General features: G+C 35.5%; 2 protein-coding genes, 1 long non-coding RNA gene and 1 pseudogene across 3 annotated transcripts; 3 read left to right on the top strand and 1 right to left on the bottom strand.

Moving 5' to 3' along the window:
* Positions 1–611: 611 nt before the first annotated feature.
* Positions 612–2,009, top strand: LOC126549881 (uncharacterized). The gene is made up of 4 exons (XM_050200281.1): positions 612–616; positions 1,335–1,395; positions 1,470–1,672; positions 1,802–2,009. The coding sequence occupies exons 1-4, from the start codon at positions 612–614 to the stop codon at positions 1,968–1,970; spliced, it is 438 nt and encodes a 145-aa protein (XP_050056238.1). The 3' UTR covers positions 1,971–2,009.
* Positions 2,010–2,263: 254 nt separating this feature from the next.
* On the bottom strand, positions 2,264–3,414 carry LOC126550206 (uncharacterized). The gene is made up of 3 exons (XR_007604247.1): positions 3,292–3,414; positions 3,056–3,074; positions 2,264–2,332 (listed from the first exon to the last, which is right to left on the bottom strand). It is a non-coding gene; the product is annotated as an uncharacterized LOC126550206 (long non-coding RNA).
* A 9,456-nt stretch (positions 3,415–12,870) lies between these two features.
* LOC126549880 (uncharacterized) lies at positions 12,871–13,191 on the top strand. Its single transcript, XM_050200280.1, has one exon. It carries the CDS (start codon positions 12,871–12,873, stop codon positions 13,189–13,191), a length of 321 nt encoding a protein of 106 aa, XP_050056237.1.
* A 4,930-nt stretch (positions 13,192–18,121) lies between these two features.
* The window catches only part of LOC114122785 (uncharacterized), a 6,970-nt pseudogene continuing 2,885 nt past the window's right edge, over positions 18,122–22,206 (top strand).

Raw genomic sequence — 22,206 nt, 5'->3', positions numbered from 1 at the left:
ATACCATTATTAAATGGAATCATTTTTTATAGTGGAAAATTATAATAGTAAATATTTAATTTAAAGCTAGTTAATAGTAGTAAAGTAATAGTACTTACATTTCTGTTAGCGTGGAGATGCTTGAAAAAAAATATACTGGCTTCTAGTTGTAGTGAACCGGTCTTGGTGAAGATGGTTCAGCACGATTTAACGACGAAGTCCACTTTGTCGTATGTGTAAGAAGTTTGAATTTAAAGTTATTTATTCACTGAATATAATAAAAGTAAGCTCGATGTATTGTTAAGTATAGAACAATGTCATCGGTCTATGCGTGAGTGAAGCTTAACTTTGTCTAATTCTTAATACTACCACAACCCATTTTATATTAAACTATTTGGGAGTAGTCCCCCAAAAATATACGTACGTGTCATGGTAAACAGGAAATTCGACTATACGTTTCTATTTCATATTTTACTATAACCAATTATTTAAATACATATTTTTTTAATCTTTAAAATATATATATATATATATAAACGATTATTAAAACTATGTTCGTAATCCAATTATTTAATATATTAATATTCATTATTCTAAATCTAACCAACTAATATCAGCTCAGGGCAACAGGAATGAAGTAATGTAATATGTCGGATTTCTACATAGTGTTTCTACTGAACTAGCTGTATGTCTAATTCTTAATACTATCACAACCGCTTTTATATTAAACTATTTGGGCGGCGTAGTCTCCAAAATATACGTACGTTTCTATTTCATGTTTACTATAACCAATTATTTAATTTTAATCTTACCTTGCTAAATTTACGTACCTTGCTAAATTGTATATAACCTTTCAAATTTGACATTGAAATGTAGAAGTCAATTACATTCTTTTAGATACAAATCGCACTTGTTATTACATTCTATTTTTTCGAATTGAAAAGACGTACCTTTCAAATTTTATTCTAGTTAGTGTTTTAGCTGAACTGATTATTTTAGACTTAAGAGGAGGAGTAGAAGTGGTTACATATATATTATATAAGAGACTCATCGATACAGTATATTCAGTATACTTCAACAGATTTTACAATCTAGACTTTTTTTTTAATAAAATTAATTTAATTTTGAAAAAATGTCCTGCTACTCATTTAAAAGCGATGACGAGGAGTCGGTTGTATTTTCCGAAATAAGTAAAAAAAAACATTTATTTTTTATTTTTTTATCATAATATAATATATAATTATTTTAATTAAAAGACATTAAATATTTTATGAAAAATTGATTTTGTAAACCATCATCAGCTTATCGTCTATTTTAATTATAGGATAATATTGCAACAACATCTCAAAAAAAAGGTACATCGAAAAGGTTAGCTGTAAAACGGAGAAGAAACCGGTATCGAAAAAGACGAAAAAGGTGAGTTATATAAATTTATGACATATTACGAAAAAGTAAAAAAAGAAAAATATAATTTAATTATTATTTTATAGAGCACTGCTATTTGTTATACAGACAAAATATTAGATTTAATAACAGATCCAACTATACCAACCGATGCAGAGAACACCTTGAATATAAAAAAGGATGATTGTTCATTAACGGTTAAGACACCTGTAGACAATACGGCTGTAGATTACTGGACTATAGCACATTATAAATGTGCTAAAATTGATAAAGTTGCTCTGCAAGATAGGTAATAATAATAATAATAATAATAATAATATTTATATATATATATATATATATATATATTATATATATATATTTAACTAAAGTGAAATATTTATAATAAAATTAATTTAACCTAACATAACTTTTTTAGATGGAAGCATGCTGAATGCTCACTCAAAATATCTTTAACAGGACAGCATCCGGATGATTTAACTACAGCCAAAGAAATGGTGACGCTCATTCAATCTGTTTTCGACAAAATGATGCGACATCCCGCCAAGAAGCTTCTCAGACACAAACCAAAAAAAATAAACTTATAAAATGTATGTAATAGGATATGGTGTTGGATTAATTTTATTTAATAAAAAAAATTTTTTTTATATTTATATTTATTTTTTATTATTTAGATAAAAAAAAAATAATAATAATTAATTTATAGGTTAAAATAAAAATAAAAATAAAATAAAAATAAAAATATTGAAAGTTAGTATACAAGTGGTATTAATTTCACATTTTTTTTTTTTTTTTTTTTTTTAACAAGAACGATAAATTAAAATAAATTAAAAAACTTTTTTTATATTACATCACTAAATCTTGTAATATCATGTTTGACAATGAATTAAAATGAAATTGTAATAACTCGTACATAAATGAACAATCTTCACTTTGTATATTGCTGTAGCTGAAATCATAATTTTGAATATATTGATTTGTAAATTCGTTTCGTTGACAAGATGATGGTAACCCATTTACGTCAGACTTAATTAACGTATAAGCGGTATCAAACGTTTTTTGGTATGATTCCAATTTTTTCTGTTTTTCAACAATATACAAGTCAATACAATGTTGTAATTGTTTCAAACGATGAAGATCAATATGAGATAATGTTATATAATTATCATTAAAATATAAAACTATAGTTGATTGGTTTACATTAACAGAGTAGAAAAAATTATCAGCTATCTTAACACGTTTACAACGAGTATGCAAATTTTCGATAATTGTATTAAAATTGTTTTCGCACATTAACTTACACCACTGATCAAGATCTAACGTTACAACTTTTTTAGTTAATTTACATTCTAATAATATAATAATTGAAATTTGCTTATTAACTAGAAGTCCAACGGTGACACTTTTCTTACTAAAAGGACGAATATCGAACACAGATTTTGATACAACGATTGATGGATTCATATTGATAAAATAAAAAAAACAGTAAACAGTATTTTTTTTCTAGAAATATGAATATGATCACTAGACAGCTTAGCTCAAACTAACAAGTTTTGTTTATCCATACATGTTATATACTAAACAAATGTAAGGTTAAAAAAGAAAAAAAAGAAAAAAAAATGTGAACGTATAGTGTCTAGTTGGATAAACAGTAAAGAGTTATTATACTTACCTACCTAATTCGATAGAACCTGAAACATTTTTTAAAAATCATTAACATATTAAATTTAAATTAGACGCGTTATCCCACTAGGCTATACGTTCACGAGGTATTAAATAAGTTATTAACACATTTAAGTTTATTAAATTCAGATTTTTTTTTATTGAAATATAGAAAGTTAAATGAACTAAACAACAGTATCATATGACCTGATCCACAATCACAATCACAAATATCGATAATCTTACCATATTTTTTTACTACATTTTCAACAAACTGATTTCCTTTTGATAATAATACAAAAACACATTTCGGATTCCATCTTGAATGTTCAATCCATGGATTATCTTCTTTTTCCCAACGATGCAATATAATACCTCAGCAAAAACATTCAACAATATCTTTTTTCCCTGAATATATAAAACCGCTTTCAGCTAATGAGTATTTATCTTGAGATGAAGTCAACGGAAATAAATTGAATGTTTTCAATCTTGATATAAATGTAGTGAATTCTGGATATGTAGGATATGCATTGCTTAGTACTAACGAAACAAGTGAACAAAAACTGTTGTTAATTTGTTGAAAATTCATTTTTTATAAAAAAAAAAAAAATAAAAAAAACTTAAATGAATTAAACTTGATTAAAACTAACAGAACCTGATTGAACGATGGTTGAATATTAACTGAACTGTCTGAACTGAAATGAATTCAATAAAACGACTTTTATCTATAATTTATTAAAAAAAATGAAATTACAGTGTAACCTGAATGTTTAACTTACAAGGGAAATAAATAGTGTTGAAGTGTGTATACACTGTTTAAACTTTATGTGTAACAGGGGAAAAAATAATTGGTTAAAGGCGGAAACTATACCTTAAATTTTAAAAATCTCCGCAGTCAAAAGTGCGCAGAACATACATTATGGTTTTTGGGAATCAGTGTTTTTTACTGGTACAGCGGAGAAAAAAAAAGTTTGAGGGGAAAAATCCCCCTTAAAATTTTACAATCTCCGCAGTCAAAAGTGCGCAGAACATACATTATGGTTTTTGAAAATCAGTGTTTTTTTACTGGTACAGCGGAGAAAAAAAAGTTTGAGGGGGAAAATCCACCTAAAAATTTTAAAATCACCGCAGTCAAAAGTGCGCAGAACATACAAATGTATACTACTTAGTTCAGTTTAATCAATCACCATGGCTGGCTCCATATATAACACTAAATACAGATATGAGAAAAAAAAGCAAATAACTTTGAGAAAGACATTTTCAAACATTTAAATAATGCGGTTTTTGGCAAAACCATGGAGTCAATGTAGAAAAGAATAAAAATGGAACTGGTGTCTAGTGATCGTCGTTTACAAAAACTGATAAATCATACAATATTCAAACACTGTACTACATACAATGAAACTCTAAATGCAGTTGCATTAGAAAACAAAATCATTGATTTTTGTAAACCTATTTATATAGGTAAATATAAACATTTAATTTTTTTATCAGGTTTCACATTGTTGGAAATTTCGAAGTATTTAATGTACCACTATTACTGTAACGTAATGCAGAAACATTATGATGATAAAATTGAACTCATGTATACAGATATTGGTAAATTATTATTATTAGTACTGTAATTAATTATTTTTATTATTTTGGATTCACTAGTATATTATATTCAAACCGATAATTTTTACAATGATATGTTGAATAATTCCAACTTGCTTAATAAAATTATCACTATAAGTCTACCCCGCGATCAGCCGTGTTACATTGCTAAGAGAAAGGTAAGATTCCTGGACTATTTTCTGATGAAACTGATGGACGTATTAAGAAAGTTTTGTGATTTCCGTGCAAAGTCCTACGCTTACATTTTAGAAGACAAGGAGAAAATCATGGCAAAAGGAATCTGTGGACATGTTGTTAAGAACCACATGACCTTTCAAGATTATAAACGGTGTTTGCTTGGTGATACTAGTCTAGAAGTGACGATGTCAAACGTCTCTATCTGTTCATTCTATCACAAATTAAAGACCATTAAATCAAATTAATTAACTCATAACAGTTTTTATAATAAAAGGGTTATACTTGAGAACATAGTACATACCCTAACTCACGGACACTATTCTAAAGAGTGAGTATATAATATATAAATTATATTTTAATTTTATAGGGAAGAACTCGAAGCAGAATTAGATAGTTAGTTTTTTTATATATAAATACTTCTGTATATACTTTTGTAAATATGGTAGGATTAGATAGAAATAAAACTAATTTTTGAAATAAAATATGTTATTTATTTGAAATAAAAAAACGTGATTACAATTTTTATGAATTATTTTCAAACCATTTTCTTATAGCTGTAACGTGTCACGTACAAGCAGTAGAATGATGTAGTATCGAATGGTTTGTTTGTAAAAAAAATGAAGACTCTTGAAATATTTTCTAAGTGTTTTTTATTGAAAAATATTCTAAGTCCAATTAATTAAATAAATTAAACTTGTGAAAAATATTCTAAATCCAGGAGACATTAATATTGAACTGAGTGACGTGAAGGTGCTAGCTCTAACTCTGGTGGATCACGTCTGAAATGTGCCTAATCTGGGCCCCCTTATATATTATCCAGGGACTCCCGCGGTACCTTCAGGTCCCTGATGGTCAGCGTCACCTACATCCGCTTCTTCCCACGCCTCTGCGTTATCCGCGCGACAGTGTGCGTTGATTGTGTGTCTATAATATTCTACCGGGTGACAATTACGCATCCACACATGTCGCCAGATAACAACCATATAGTCATTATTTTCTAGCGGGTGAAAAGCACACGTGTGATGATACTTGATACTTTCCAATTACAACTTCTCTTTTTAGGTCCCGACTTGATGGTATTCTAGACTCGATTATTGCTGTCTAGACTCGATCATTACTTTGCTTGGCTGCCCACCCTTACCATAATTATAAGGATGTAGTATATATTATATTTACTATATAATATATTATGCTCATAGTGTTATGGTTATTATTGTCTACTGTATGTAATAATTTATATATTATATTTAATATAAGTATCAGAGCACGTTGCATAGCAAACACTTAATAAAATGTACAATGTTTAAGGATTATACTCTATATGAAAAATACAACAAGGTAGGTTTCATCATTACATATTTGATTGAGTCGTGGACAGCCCAAGTCTTCAATATTGATTAGAACCATTTGTGGAATAACTCAAAAAGAAGTGCTTTCTTCTGTTCTCCTTTGACGTAAATACAATTAAATTTTTACGAATTAAATATTCTGTCGAGTTTCTCATATTCGATATCACCATAGTCGATAGTTAAATGATGATGTACCAGATTATTTTTTCTAGTTTTATTATCTAGTGTTGAGTAGACCATGTTTCTGTGTCTACAATAGACAACTCTTTAATCATATATTTGTTGTTCACTCCAAGAATCCATTGAATGTCAATGATGCCTGACGATATTATGGCTTGTCTTTAAAATAAGTTTCAATAGTATTGAGTAGCCTTTCAGGGGATATTTTTTTCAATTCGTTTACAGTTTCTTGAATGTATTGTAATGTAACTTTAGCTTTTATCGTATACTTTATCATGTCTATACACGTTAATTCCAACTTTTCTGTTTGTTCTTCTTGTAATTGAATAAATTTATGATTTTCATCAACAAAATGTTCAATTGTATTAATTTATTCGAGTATGATTTAATCGACAATTCAAGATTTGAAATAATTTATTTTATTTCATTAGCCTGAGAATTATCAAACACGTTCATGGTAAAAACTCAACTAAAGTTATTTTCTAATGTTACTTATGTATATCCAATTATTATATGTATTATCAAACCTCGAGCCACTTTACAAATATCTTTTTCCTCTTCCTACGAATAATTTTTTCAATTAAATATTCGTTTGGGTAAATTGTTTTTACATATTTCTTCTAAGTAAAAACAGCCAGCAATCAGTTTTCCTGTGTAATCTTGTAATTTATATGTAACAGTCATGGTTTGATTGATTTTGATAATTTTGAATATTTTTGTAAACCAACTTGGCAAATAACCTTTTGTAAATATACTTTTATTGTACTTATACCAACGAAATCACTAATTTTTAAATTATTTTTTTCTATTAATAATTTTGCGTGTTTTATTTTCGACCAATGTTGGATCTAAATCAGCTTGCGTTGGAGTCATTTCTATTGTTCAATGTTTTGTATTATTATACTCGTTAATCAACGAAGGTAAAATAGAAATCCAATTTTAAGAACCTCATGCAGTAAACTCTCTAAACATTTTTCTTTTAATGTACGGTTGAAACGTTCTACAATACACGCGGGTGCTATACGTTGAATATTTATGTATGTTATACTTGTATATCAATGCATCGAATGTTGTATTATAAAATTCTTTGCCGTTATCAAGCTGTAGTAGTTTTGGTGTATGTTTGAGTAACATTTTTGACATTGAATTTTAAACTTCTTTAGCAGTATTTGATGAAATGCTATCGCCCATGCTGATTTCGTAAAACAGTCTATGGCACATAGAATATATTTGAAACCTTTATATTTTTCACATACATAAAATACTAGATAGCTAACAAGGCATCGAACATTGAAGTTAGCCGCCATAGGATAATAGTCTTATGATATTTGGTATTATTTTTTTTTTTAAAAATAAAATACACATTTTTCATTTTTTTATTTGATACTATATTATTTAATATATCATATATCATGCATTATTTAAAATTATTAAAAGTGAAATATAAATAAAAAAAATTAAAGAGTGAATGATTATAGTATGTCTGAAAGAGCACTTGTTTCATCAACGTATAATACTAAAAACTCCACAATAATTATATTAAAATAATTTTTTTTTAATGTTATATAAATTTTTTTTTAAATCTAAAATTTGAAAAAAATGCTGCTCCCAAATTGTACAAAAATGACTCAAAAATATTTAAAATTACGTTAAAAAATAAAAAAAAATTCAAAATAAAAGTAGAATATTCTGCATCAGAATACATGAATCATATTTTTAGCTAAGATAGCATTGCATAGAATCAAAGAAAAAAAAATGCATAAGTCATCAACATCTTAACTCTAATAATGAGTAGTAAATAACTCACATGCTTCATTACATATAGTAAACAATGCTGTAGCAGGATTGTCTGTTTTTTTTTTTTAGTGTTGGTCCATTACAAAATAGTTTTGTAGGAATCAATGTAGAACGAATTGACAGTTGGAACATTGATTAAACAGCATCATTATTCAAAGTCAATTTGTAGCTTCCACCAGGATTTTCATAAAAATCCGAAGATATGAAATGTTCATGACACAACTGACTACTTTTATTATGTATAAAACCTGTACAACCAATTGCCTTAACCCATAGTTCTAATTTTTGTTGATCTTTCATTGGAAATCTATAGACAATAATAATACATACAATAATGACAGCTAAAAGCAACATTAAACTAAAAAACAATATTAGAACTAAAAGTAGATAAAATTACAAATAAATAAAAAATACAAATACTTACCTGAGAAAATGTAAACCAGAGCCCGATTGAGCACGATTTTTGCAGCCATGTGCAGAGCAGGTATTATTGAATTATTGAGTATAATTGTATAAAATACAAAATAAAAAGTTATATTGTCAAAATCGTTAGTTAATTTCAAATAAATTTAAAAAATTTGATTTTATTCTGTTAAGAATTTCGAATCTTAGATCATATGATCGAAGTGCCTAATATTATCATACCTAAGTCATCACTTAGGTCGTACCTAAGTGATGGTCGGGTCCCGCCTTCGGGGGGCATGAGCATGCCACCGGACGCCTACCCAGGTTGCGGATAGGGGAACATCCTATAGATATACAGGATAGCCGCGAAATAAGCCATACCTCTGGGTTGAACGAATAAGCGGTCGCGGACAAGCTCACCATCGGGGGAGCGATCGCACCCCGTTGTCCACTCCAGATCGAAACAACGGAATGACACAAGGACAGACGACGCGAAGCTGACGTCGTCAATGGAGGCCAAGCCATAACATACCTATAATGATGAGCACAATAAATGACTTTGATGTTACTGCTACAGGGGAATCGGAAGCCTCAGAGCCGGTGGTTGAGGGCTAGCGCGCGCCTCAAAAGTCATCATCAGCTACCAGCGCAAAAACGTATATGTGTTGAAACAGGCATCTAGCGCCAGCCAAGGGGTTGGTACCAAGACTGTTGGTGTGGTTGAAAAGCAGGCCCACATCGGCGACAGGAAAGTCGCTTCGACTACTGCAGCGGCAACACTGGATACACGGCTATGTCCACCGTCTTCCCCTTCGGGTACTTCGCAGTGCGCCCCGGCACTCAGGCCCAGGGAAAAGGCGGAGAGAGCGTACCAAGCAGCCCTCGAGGATAGTATGTAGAGCCTAGAGAGGTTAGAGGTAGAGATCTCATTGGCTTCAAACACTAAGGTCTCAATTAAGGAGAGTGCCAAAGCCCTTGGGATCAGTTTTCCGGAAATGATTAAGACAGGCAAAGTCATCGGGATGGTTCGATCTCCGGATGCAGTAATAAAGAAGCTGCGCGAAGTGCAATTCCACCAAGCCAAACAGCATGATTTGTTACAGGGCGTAACAGCACAAATAAAGGAAGTGGAGGAAAAAATAATCAGCGCGTTCGGTGGGACGGTCACAGGCGCATCCACCCAAACGAAAGATTCTTCGGACCGCACGGTCTACGAAATAAGGCAAATTCGGGACGAAATTAGAGAGCAACGGGTGGCAGTCGACGAACTGATTCAACTGAATAGGGGACTGTCAGTAGCCAAAGAGACCTCATGGAGCGACGTGGTACGTAACAAGAAGTTAGAACCGACTACGCAAGGAAAAGCCATTGTCAGAAAAGAAAATGTGGAGCAGAAGAAGCACCATCAACGCCTCAAAAAACAACAGAGGGATTGTACTTACTCCGTAGAGGTACACAACAACGAACGTGATTCAGAGTTTGGTGGTAATGCAGACCACATCTACGAAGTTTCAACAACAGAATGGACTAAAGTAGCCAGAAAATAGAAAAAGGACAATTCATCTTCGGGAAAGAAGAGACGTGAGAAATCCAGCCATCCTAGTGAGCGTTGGACAGGACTCGTATGCTGGAGTACTAAAGAAGGTCAAGTCAAGGGTCTTGGTGAAAGAAGTGGCAGAGGAAATAAACTCTCTTTTGAAAACGAAAAACGGTGATCTACTAGTGCAACTGAAGGGAGGGACGCAGTCCACGTTTCGCATAGCTCAAGACATTGGAGATTAATAGGGCATATGGCTGCAGCTTGCACCTCCTCGCAGGAAGACAGGAACGCGTTCAAAGAAAAACTTAAGGCGGAGACATCAGTTAGTGAGGCTGGCAAACCGAGTCGGCTTTGGCCCGGTGATGGAAATTCACTGCCTCGCAATGATTAAAGTTCTTCAAATCAATGTAGATGGCAGAAGGGAGACTCATGATCCCATGCAAGCCACCGCCAACCAACTTGGGATAAACGTTTTGGTCATAAGTGAACCGAAACACTCCAGTAGCGAAGAGGAAGGATGGTTTAATGACGCTGAAGCAAAAGCCATAATCGCTGTATTAAACAGCAGTATACCAATAGACAAAATCGGCCCAAACAACGAAATAGGTTTTCGCTGGGTACGGATCGGTGGAGTTACGATATACGCCTGCTATTGGTCACCCAATACCGAATTCACTCAATTCATCGACTTTCTCGACAGACTTGACGCCAGCATCAGAACAGCAAATGGAATGGTCATAGTCACCGGTGACTTTAACGCTAAGTCACCGGGGTGAGGTGACCATCGGGAAGACGCCAAGGGACGAGCTCTGGCGAATTGGGCAGCCAGTCTTGGGCTTATTCCATGCAATCGCGGGGACAAGTCGACTTTTTCGATAGTCTACAATGGTGGCATTTCAAGGTCACACATAGACATCACATTCGCATCGATGAGTAACGTACAACGAGTACGTGAATGGAAGGTCTTGGATCAGTTCACTGGATCTCTCCACAGATATATATCCTTCGAAATTTCGATATCAACCAATGAGCAAAGCCAACAGGACAATGTCGCTAGATGGGGCATTGAGAAAGTACAAGAAAACTAAATTAAGGAACTTCTTAGCTGTGTCTGATTTCAAAATAACAGGGCTCACATCACCTACAAGAGCAAATGAAGTAGGAAGATACCTAGAAGAGGCATGCAACAGCTGCATGCCACGAGGAGAGTACAAAGGAGGAAAAAACCTACTTTTTGGTGGTCTCAAGAAATCTCCGATCTTAGGAAGGACTGTCTAAAGGCACGGAGAAAATATAAGAGAAGCGCGTGCAGTCAGACTAGCACACAGGAATTAGACTACAGAAATTACAAGGAGGCCAAAAATAAATTGAGGAGAACTATAAGGAAAAACAAGGAAACTGGTTGGAATAATCTCTGCGCACAAGTGGAAACAGATCCCTGGGGTCTACCTTCCTGGTAGGCTGATATCGATTGTTGATACTCTGTTTCCTCAGGTATCAAAAATTACGTGGCCAAAAATATCAACAGAAATCGGGTTCTCGAAAATAACGAGCCAAGAAATAATAGAGGCCGGCCGTAAAATACCGACAGGGAAGGCCTCTGGACCGGACGGCGTACCCGACTTGGTGATAAAACAAATTTCAGTTGTTAAACCAGAAATGTTCAGAGAACTGTTTAACGCATGCTTGAGAGACGGCACGTTTCCGTAGGATTGGAAAACAGCAAAATTGGTACTGCTTCGCAAAGGAGACAAGCCGTTGGACAATCCTAAGTCGTACAGACCTATTTGTCTGTTGAATACGATTGGAAAATTTTTCGTAAGAATTATCAAGGCACCTTTAGAAAAGCACTTAGAAACATCTCATGAACTAAACAACAGACAGTTTGGCTTTAGAAAAGTGCGTTCTTCCATTGACGCAGTGCAAGAAGTGATGAGAATTGTAGAAAAAGCGTCAACAGGATCACTGTATAATAGGAAACTCTGTGCAGTGGTTGCCTTGGATGTCGCTAATGCGTTTAACACGGCAAAATGGCATAGGATAGAAGAGTCCTTACATACTAAAGAAACACCAGCATACCTCGTAGGGATTATAAGGAGCTATTTAAGCGAGAAAGAGCTCCAGTACGAGAATGGGGGTAAAAAGGACATAACGTGCGGCGTACCGCAGGGATCGGTGCTCTGGTCGCTTCTATGGAATTTGATGTACGACGATCTGCTCCGGGTACAAACAGGAGGCAATCAACAGGGTATATCATCTTCTACGCTAGTCGCGTTCGCCGATGATGTGGCCATGATTACTACAGGGCACACGACTAAAATTCTACAAGAGGTTACAAACAATGCGCTCACAGCGGTCGCAGATTGGATGGATATGGCAGATCTATCACTCTCAGTAGAGAAAACAGAAGCCGTCATTCTTACAAATAAGAGAGGTTACGAGCGGCCTGACTTAAGAATACGCTGTATGGGAATCCAGATAAAAGATCAAATAAGATATTTAGGAGTAGAACTTCATAGAATCCTCGGGTTCCGTGCACGCCTCGTGACGGCAGCCTCAAGGGCGTAGAGCACAGCATAGACACTAGCTAGAATAATGCCGAATGTTGGAGGCTTAGGCCATTAAAAGAGACGTCTACTGGCTACAGTGGTACTGAGCAAGTTGTTATACGAGGCACCAATTTGGTCTGCGTCTTTGGAGTTCAAGAGAAACATTCAAACAATTCTAAGGTCTCAAAGGATTATCGCGCTAAGGACAGCTATGGTATACAGAACAGTGTCAACATCGGCAATTATGGTAGTGGCTGGAGTTAAACCTGCTCATCTCCTTGCGTGGGAAAGGACGAAGAGATACGAAATCAGGAAGGAACCTAACAAGGCGGATATTGAGAAGGAATTACATGTAGAAGTCCTTAATAAATTGCAGAAAGAATGGGACGAGGAAGTCAAGGGAAAATGGACCTGGAGATTGATCGGGGACGTTAAGAGTTGGACAAATCGTAATCATGGAGCAGTCGACTTCCATCTCACCCAGATGCTAACGGGCCATGAATGTTTCAGACATTATTTTGAATCGCATTGAAAAGTTAGAGAGCCCCAGTTGCATTGACTACCAATCAGCAACGGACGACGTTGAGCATGCAATATTTGATTGTTATTGACGGTGTAGGGAACACTGGGCCAGGAGCTGAAACCGGAAACAGTCGTAGAACTGATGTTGAGTGGCCTCGACAAGTTGAAGTTAATCAGTAAGTTCGTCAAAAACTCCTCTCGACCAGAGAAGAAGAGGAGCAGTCAAAGAAGATACTAGACACTTAGTTAAGTTATATGTTATGTACGCCGAAGGCGGAATATTAGGGGGTAGAGCCTTCTCTTTTTTGTACGTGCAAAATGCACCAATGACTATTTATAAGTTTGTTAAATTTTTTGTTGATTAATAAATGATACGGAGGTTGAGGGGAAGGACGACTCAACTTGGGGTGTAGTACCCCCTCTTCCGCGCCGTGATTTCTCACAAAAAAAAAAAAGTGATGCGTTTACCCGAATTCTGAATTAGACAGTGAGGGTAACGAGAAAAAATGAAAAACATAAAAACACAAGGGTGTTCCAATAAGGGGGCTTTTACTGAACCTCGGTTAACACAGTTATGAGTTAGATTGAGAGGGAATGTGACCCTTTACAAAATTGTAATAAAATATTAACTTTTCAGAAGAGATAAAACAAATAAATAATTATAATATTAATTAGTAAAGAATCTAAGTATTGTCGTATACGCCGATTACTCGGACGTATACCAAAATAAAGTTAAACACAAAATAACGCAAAAGAACTTTATTTAATTACGACGTCCGGTGGTGATCGAGTCACACGATCACCACCACTGACCCCTTTTGCTGTCTTAGCCATCTCTCTTATATATTACACTTACAATCGAATTACTATCGATTGTTTTACATTTTTCTATTACTACGTTAAATTTACAGTTTATAGACACTATGATTATTGGGTAATTGTTATTTTAACCCGATTAATAAATTATTAAACAAATTTATTTACATTTCTTATTATTATATCTTGCTTACTATGCTAACTGTAATATAAAGTTTACTGACACTGAATTGCACAATTGTTATTTTAACCTATTTGTGTGAATAATTAAGTATTGCTTAACTTATTGAATTTTGCTGTTTTACTTATTATCTATAGTTTTTCTTAACTTATTTCTTACGTACTAACATCTCTTATAAAATATTCATACATATAATACAACAGTATAGACAAGACCTAAATGAAAATAATATGTAAGAATTACTTCAATAGAATAACAAGACGGAATGAAAAAATAAATATTTAATGTGGATAACAGGAGAAAGTAAAAACATTTACTAAGTATATTATAATTGTAAAACGTTTCTTAATAGTAGAATAAACGAACCGATCCAAGTACTATAATAGTATCATATAGCAAATTATTTCAATCACCAAGAACCATTTAGAAAAAAAATTAAATAATTATATTTAGATTGATTGTTCTGTCACATGGGGTATATCACCACATATAACTCATAAAATTAGAATAATTAAAGTTGAAAATATTAACTCATCAAGTGCAGAAACACTGTAGTGAATAACAGGGAAATTTAATTTAATAAATAACAAGCCTGGGCATAAACGAGTTAAAAAGTTAAAGTTAAGTTAATTTTAACTTTTTTTTTAAATTTAATTTTCATTAACTTAATTTTTAACTTAATTGATGTTTACTTATATTAACTTAATAAATAACAAGTTATTTTTAATAAAATCTAAGATACGTTATTTTATAAACAATTAAATTATAAATAAACCTAACCTAACGCTAACATATAAAAAAATAACTTTTTTTTAACTTTTAACTTATTAAAAAGTTAAAAAAATATATGTATAAACTTTTAACTTAACTGAGTTAACCAACAATTTTATTAACTTTTAACTTTTAACTTTTTTCTTATTGATGCATATTAACTTAACTTAACTAAGTTAAAAAAAATCATTAACTTGCCCAGCCTTGATAAATAATAATAATGTGTAAGATTATATAATGATTTTTAACCAAAATCACAAAGATTACTTTAATTTATTTTATAATACAATAATAGTGGGACTCTAGTCGGGGCGAAGCTACCTTGCTAACCAGCTTCCTAGCACAGCATCTCAGTCATCATTGAGCATAATAATTTTAGAAAATAATAAAAGAGGACCATTTAAGTAATAAATGGGATTATACGGTTATTTTATATAAAAGAGGGAACACTGTATTAATTTTTTAGAGGCTAATCATGGGGAAATATTTTAATAATAACAGGGAAAGCATTATAATATATAAATTTGAACATTAACCCACACAGCAAGTTATTATCAAATAAATGTTTATTTTATATTTAAAATCCAATATTGAATTTTAATTAAATCTTTAAAATAAATTGATTTTTCATTCTTTTATATTTCCCCAAAGTTGCAGGTACATTAGTTGAACCAAAAGTAAATGTTGAGTATTAATTGAAAATAAAATATTTTATAAGCATTACATTTCAACATTTATTATGCGATAAATCAAATGTTGTATAATTATTTATAATATATTTATTTATATTTAACCAAAGTTGCGAGTTTATTTTATTTTGTACCAAATAAATATTTATTTAAATTTAAAATAAAATATTGATTAATTTTTATTTATTAAATATTGATAAAGTATTGTCATTCAACATTTAAAACTTTTATACTATAAAGATTATATATTATATAACCAATTTTTTTTTTATTAATTATAAATTTATAAATAATATCATTTTAAATAATATGATAAAAAATTCAAAATGTAAGTGTATATCCTAAAATAATAATACAAACTTACTGCAATAAGTATATTATTATATTTTATAAAATAATAGCATATGTATAATATTGTTCATTTAAGATTTTAATTAATATTATAAAATATTACAAACAATTTTTTAATTATTATAAAATAAATGTCATTCTATACAATGTAATATAAAATACACAATTCAAAATGTATGTGTGTACACTAAAATAATAATACTTATGTAAACTTACTCAATATAATATCTTATTATTATACTTTTATAAAATAATAGCATATGAATAATATTTTTCATTTAAGATCTTAATTAATACCCATTATAAAATATTACAAACAATATTTTATTGATTATAAATATATAATTTTAAATAATATGATAAAAAATATACAATGCAAAATTACAATATAATTATATATTATGTAGACAGAGAAAATGACTGCTTGTTCAATTGCCATTTTAAATTAAATGGAGCTTGAGCTAAAATATATTTGATAGTTTCCTCAATTTCATTTTGTGGAACATTTTTAAATTTTACCTGTTTTTTCACTGCTTCTAAAAAAATATAAAAATATAAATATTATGTATATTTTATAGATACACAAGTTGATTCAACAAGCATAGGCTAACTTTTTTTGTTATTTATAATAATAAATTTATTTAAATTAAAACAACGCCATATTTTTAATATTTTTAAAATAATAAATTATTATTAATAATTTTAATAATATTTTTTTTTAATTTCATGATTTTTTTTTTTTTTTTTGTATTACTTAAGTGTCCTGTAGTGATACAAAATTAATTCAAAATAATTTAAAACTTTTATACTCTAATATTAAATTATTAATTTTATTAAAATTATAATTTAATATATATAATAATAGGTTCTACAACCCATTAATTATTTAATGAATACTTTTTTTTTGTAAATGTTCAATGTTGATATACCTAATTATAATTCAGACAATAAATAATTTGTATAAGATAAGATCTTATTTATACTAAAAGGAAGTGCCTGAAATAGGATTCCTTCAATAGTACAAAAAATTGTACGAATTTGTGATGGTCTTCAAGTATATTAATAAATATTCCAAAAATCATATTATTTGAACAACTATTATTAAAGAAAAAAAAAGTAAAGGGGGAGCATGCTTTGTAAATCACCCTGGAATAAATATTGTATTCAAATAGTGTTCGAACTTGCCCCTTCCAGCCGCTACTGTTACGCCGTGCGACAACCGGTCCGCGAGACAGCGCATCTCGCGCGGTCATTGACCTTGGCAAAGTCGTCGCCGTCCATAATTAGCCAGTCCTCCGCTCACCATCGTTCGGCCCGTGCGTCTCGTGTGGTGTTCGGCCGTTATTTTTGTCGCCTTTTTTTCCGCGACCATCTCAAAAGTGATACTGCAAGTCGTATTGTATCCTTTTACTCGTGTTGGCATTTTGCACGGATTTATTTGTTATTCACCGACGTGCCGTGTTCCGCCCCGCGACCGGCGAATTCAACGCGTCGTATTTTATTACGCAATACCGCCGTTCAATATCGTGATTACGTAAAGTCGCGCTTTACGTAATCCGATCTCCCGCCGTGTTCGCGTGCCGCCGTGTCCGTGGTTATCAACATTGCCGTATCAGCCGCCGCCACCAACGCCGCCGATACTGACCGTAACGACCGTGGCGTATGTGCCGACCGGTATTTATCGTATTATTATTTGTATGATACTAGTATCAATATTATTATTATTATTATTTATTGCTGTTATTATTGTTATTATTCTGTGTGGAGCTGCTCCCGTGGAGACGTCCGCGTAAGCGTCATTGTCAGAAGCCTTAATATATTATTATTTGTATCCTATACATTATGTTGTAATTATTATGAACGCATCCCAATTCCGTGAACATCACATTTTATTATTATAGTTGTCCGGCCAAATGCTCGATAATAGCCGATAACGCACATTTTGGTAGCAGAGCGTGGTTGATGTTCACGTTTGGGCTGGGTTCATATTACCATTTTATTTTAAATTATTATCCCGCCTAGTATTATTGTAGTTATTGTATTTAAAGCACTGTTAGGCCGAGTGACCGCTTCGAGAGGTACGCGCGCGCATTTCTTAGTCTTATCTGGTAGAGCGCCTAATCGGCTGTGTCATGGGTCAAGACGAAGACTTGGCGCGCAGTAAACGCGCGAAGGTTAGAGCAATAGCTAAGAGGGATTCATATGCCGCTCGGATTAAAGCTATTCACGCAACGGCTCAGCTGGCCAATAACGATGCTACTATAGCACCTCAGTTGCTCGTCGCATCAGCTAAGTTGGACGATTTGTGGGCTGGGTTTCAAACTGAAGATAACGCTGTGTTCGAAGCGTTTTGCGACTTAGATATGTTATCAGATTATACTACGGATTTGTGCATCGAAGTAAGCGAATTGGTAGACTACGCTAAGGCCGTAATGTCTCATTATCATGTCCAGCCATCTACGCCGGTGACATCGGGTGACAGGGTGGACCATGGCAAATCCGTTCACAGTCTCGACGGTTCTGTTCATACCCCTGTCCTCGCTGACGAGTCATCGACGCGTGTAGTCAGTCGCCTACCCGAAATCCCACTACCGCAATTTGACGGAGATCTACATAAGTGGCCGGCCTTCCGTGACCGGTTTGTTGCATTGGTATCACAACGCCCGAATATATCAAACATCGAACGTTATTATTATTTGGTCGGATGCGTACATGGAGTCGCTGCCGACGTTATTCGTGGCATACCAATCTCCGGTGCCACGTTCGATTTAGCATGGTCCGCTTTGGTATCACGTTTCGACAAGCCGCGGTTAGTCGCAAGTTCTGTGGTCGACGACTTGTTACAAGTACCGGTGTCGTCGGTGGACAGTTTGACGGACCTAAATAAGTTCATGGCGATATTTGGGGAAAGTGTTGCAGTTCTCACGTCACTACAGGTTCCAGATTTAGGTGACTTTATTTTGTTTTCATTGGCTTCGAGGTGCCTTTCGGCGTCGTGTCGTACTTTGTTCGAATCGCAGTTGACCACCGACTTCCCGAAAGTCGAAGGTCTTTTTGAATTTGTTCGGTCACGCATTGCGGTTCTCGAGCGTGTACAAGGCGTTGCCGGTAAACAATCCGAGCAAGCGTCGCGTAAAAGGGAACAATCTAAGGTTCCGCCGAAATGGCCGCGTAAAATAGATCGACCACCGCCGACTTCGTTAGTTTCCGCCGCGTCGGTACAGCCTGCTGTCGCACACACGTCATCGGTGTGTACTTATTGTAACAATTCGCATTCGATTGATGTATGTCGTAAATTTTGTTTGTTGTCGGTCGACGACCGTACGCTATGGGCTCGTAACCAACGCATCTGTTTTACGTGTCTCGGGTCCGATCATTGGGCAAACCGTTGCAAGGCGTCAACAAAATGTAAAATCTGCTCGCGCCGTCATCATAGTCTATTGCACTCGGACACCAAGGACGCAGCACCGCCGTCGATAGCCCAGCCTCCTGTCGTCGCTACTTCGTTACTGTCGAGATTCGGTGGTCCGTCTGTCATGCTCGGCACAGCGTTAGTCCACATACGTGATCATTCCGGGACTTACCAGGTGGCGCGCGCTCTAATCGACTCCGCATCTCATATTAACGCAATTTCACTTCCGTGTGCGAAGCGTTTAGGCTTCCGTTGGTCAAATTGGACTGCTCCTATTTCCGGTTTGGCTGGAGTGCCCGTACCTACCGTGCAAGGACGAGTTCAATGTCACGTCGTTCCGCGCTTCGCTTCTGACCCAGCATTATCGTTCGAGTCATGGGTTTTGCCGTCTATAACCAGTGACCTCCCTCGACGTTCGTTGGAACCATCTATACGAGACAAGTTTTCACACTTGGCGTTAGCTGACCCAGACTTTAATATCGCGGCGCCGGTGGATATATTATTGGGCGCAGACCTGTTCTCGTCGATCATGGATGGGCGTCAAGTTATGGTTGACAAGTCATTGCCAGCTGCGTTCAGTTCTTGCTTTGGTTGGATCTTGATCGGTTCCGTGTCGTCATCTAACGTACCGGAAATTCAAGAAGCTGCCGTGTCTTTACTAACATCCGTAGAACAATTGATCGAACGTTTTTGGCACATAGAAGAACCTGATGTTGCCCCATTGACGTTTACCGATGCCGGGAAATGCGAAAGTATCTTCCGTGAGAATCTTGTCCGTGACGAGTCGGGTCGTTTCGCAGTCCCACTGCCGTTCCGGGTGCCGTTGCACGACAAGTTATTTCCAGGTTCCCGGGCGGTTGCTGCAAAACGGTTTGAGCGCCTCGAGCGGAAGCTGGGCTCCGACGTCCGAATGCGAGCTAAATACAACGAGTTTATGTCCGAATACGCATCACTCGGACATATGTCGGTGGCGTCCTCTCCCGGCCAATATTTCATTCCACATCATGCCGTGTGCGGTGCCGATGAAAAATTCCGGGTAGTTTTCGACGCGTCCGCTGCGGCTGCCGATGGCACATCTTTAAATATGTCATTATTCGCGGGGCCCAAGTTACAACAAGACATTGTGGATGTGCTCACGCGTTTTCGTTTGTTCCGACACGCGTTCACCACTGACATCTGTAAAATGTACCGGCAGATTACTGTGCTCCCGCAATACCGTACGTACCAGCACATTTTTTGGCGCTCATCTCCACACCAGGAACTTGTCGAGTACGAGCTGAATACGGTAACTTATGGCGTGAACTGCGCTCCTTTTCTCGCGCTACGTGTCCTGCAAGAGGTCGCCGATGTCGATTGCCATAGTTTCGCGCACGCATGTGATGCATTGCGCCACCAGACATACGTGGACGATATTTGTTACGGCGCCGACACTGTGAATGACGTGCTCAGTATCCAGGCAGAATTAACGTCTGTCCTCGCCGGCGCGGGTTTTGAGTTGCGAAAGTGGGCGAGCAACACTGCACCCGTGTTGCAGGCTGTTCCGGACGAATTCCGGGTGATCAAATCTACGTCGTTCGCCGGTGATGAAGGTGGTGAGACGAAAGTCCTCGGATTGTCATGGCACACCGGCGGCGACTATTTTGGCTGCGAAGCTCACTTCGACTCGGCTCCAGTATTTACCAAGCGCGGTATGTTGTCTCTGACGGCACGATTTTTCGACCCATTAGGTTTATTCGCGCCGTCAACCTTCCTTGCTAAGCACATTATGCAGCGCACTTGGCAGTCCACTTGTTCGTGGGATCAACGTTTGCCTATCGACATTCACCAAGATTGGGCACAATTCGTTGCGGAACTGCCCGTCTTAGCATCAGTGCACGTACCACGTTACTTCAATACCAAAATCGGAGCTCGGTGCTCGCTATATGGGTTTTGCGATGCGTCGCAACGTGGGTACGCCGCGGTAGTATTTTTGCGTGTGCATGACGCCCCCCGCGAATCGTCAATCATATTGGTCGGTTCCAAGACAAAGTTAGCCCCGCTTAAACCGATATCCGTTCCGAGGCTCGAATTAAATGCAGCCGTGTTATTATCACGTTGGATGAGTCGGGTACTATCATTACTAAATACGCACCTCAATATCGTTGACATGTGGGCTTGGACGGATTCGTCAATTGTATTATCATGGCTAACCGTGCCCCATGATACGTTTAAACAATATGTGTCAAACCGCGTTCATAGTGTGCAAACGTTGTTACCGAATTGTCAATGGCGACATGTCACTTCGGAGATGAACCCGGCGGATTGTGCTTCTCGTGGGTTGATGCCGTCCGAGTTGCCGCATCATCAGTTGTATTGGTCAGGTCCTCCGTTCCTCCGTGACCCTTCACACGAATGGGGGAGTGACATACCACGTTTACCTGTCGCAGAGTTGCCCGAAGTGAAATCTGTCTCACTGACAGTTTGTTTAACCGCCACCACAGTCGAATGGTTCACGCGTTTTTCGTCATATGACGAACTTATACGTGTTGTCGCGCGTGTTCGTCGGTTTATTAATATTTGTCGACGACGTCCCGTCGAAAGCTCGACTGCGCTCACTAAAGCGGAGTTAGATGGAGCGACTCGTGCAGTAATCGCCGCGTCTCAACACACCACATTTCCGTCATTATTCATCGACTTGGAAAAACTACGTCATATAAAACATCGGCCGTTAGCCCGCTTGTGCCCTTTCGTGGACTCTGAAGGTATTATTCGCGTTGGCGGCCGCTTACGTCACTCGGAGCTGCCATATGACCATCGACATCCAGT

This window comes from Aphis gossypii, chromosome 2, assembly GCF_020184175.1.
Source record: "Aphis gossypii isolate Hap1 chromosome 2, ASM2018417v2, whole genome shotgun sequence".
In the NCBI taxonomy this organism is placed as follows: domain Eukaryota; kingdom Metazoa; phylum Arthropoda; class Insecta; order Hemiptera; family Aphididae; genus Aphis; species Aphis gossypii.
This window is presented reverse-complemented; position numbering and strand designations above follow the sequence as displayed.

Coding starts and splice junctions, on each gene's coding strand:
- LOC126549881 (XM_050200281.1), top strand. Junction 1,396..1,469: donor TATCGAAAAAGACGAAAAAG/GTGAGTTATATA, acceptor ATTATTTTATAG/AGCACTGCTATTTGTTATAC. Junction 1,673..1,801: donor AAAGTTGCTCTGCAAGATAG/GTAATAATAATA, acceptor TAACTTTTTTAG/ATGGAAGCATGCTGAATGCT.
- LOC126549880 (XM_050200280.1), top strand. CDS start 12,871: ATGGTATACAGAACAGTGTCAACATCGGCAATTATGGTAGTGGCTGGA.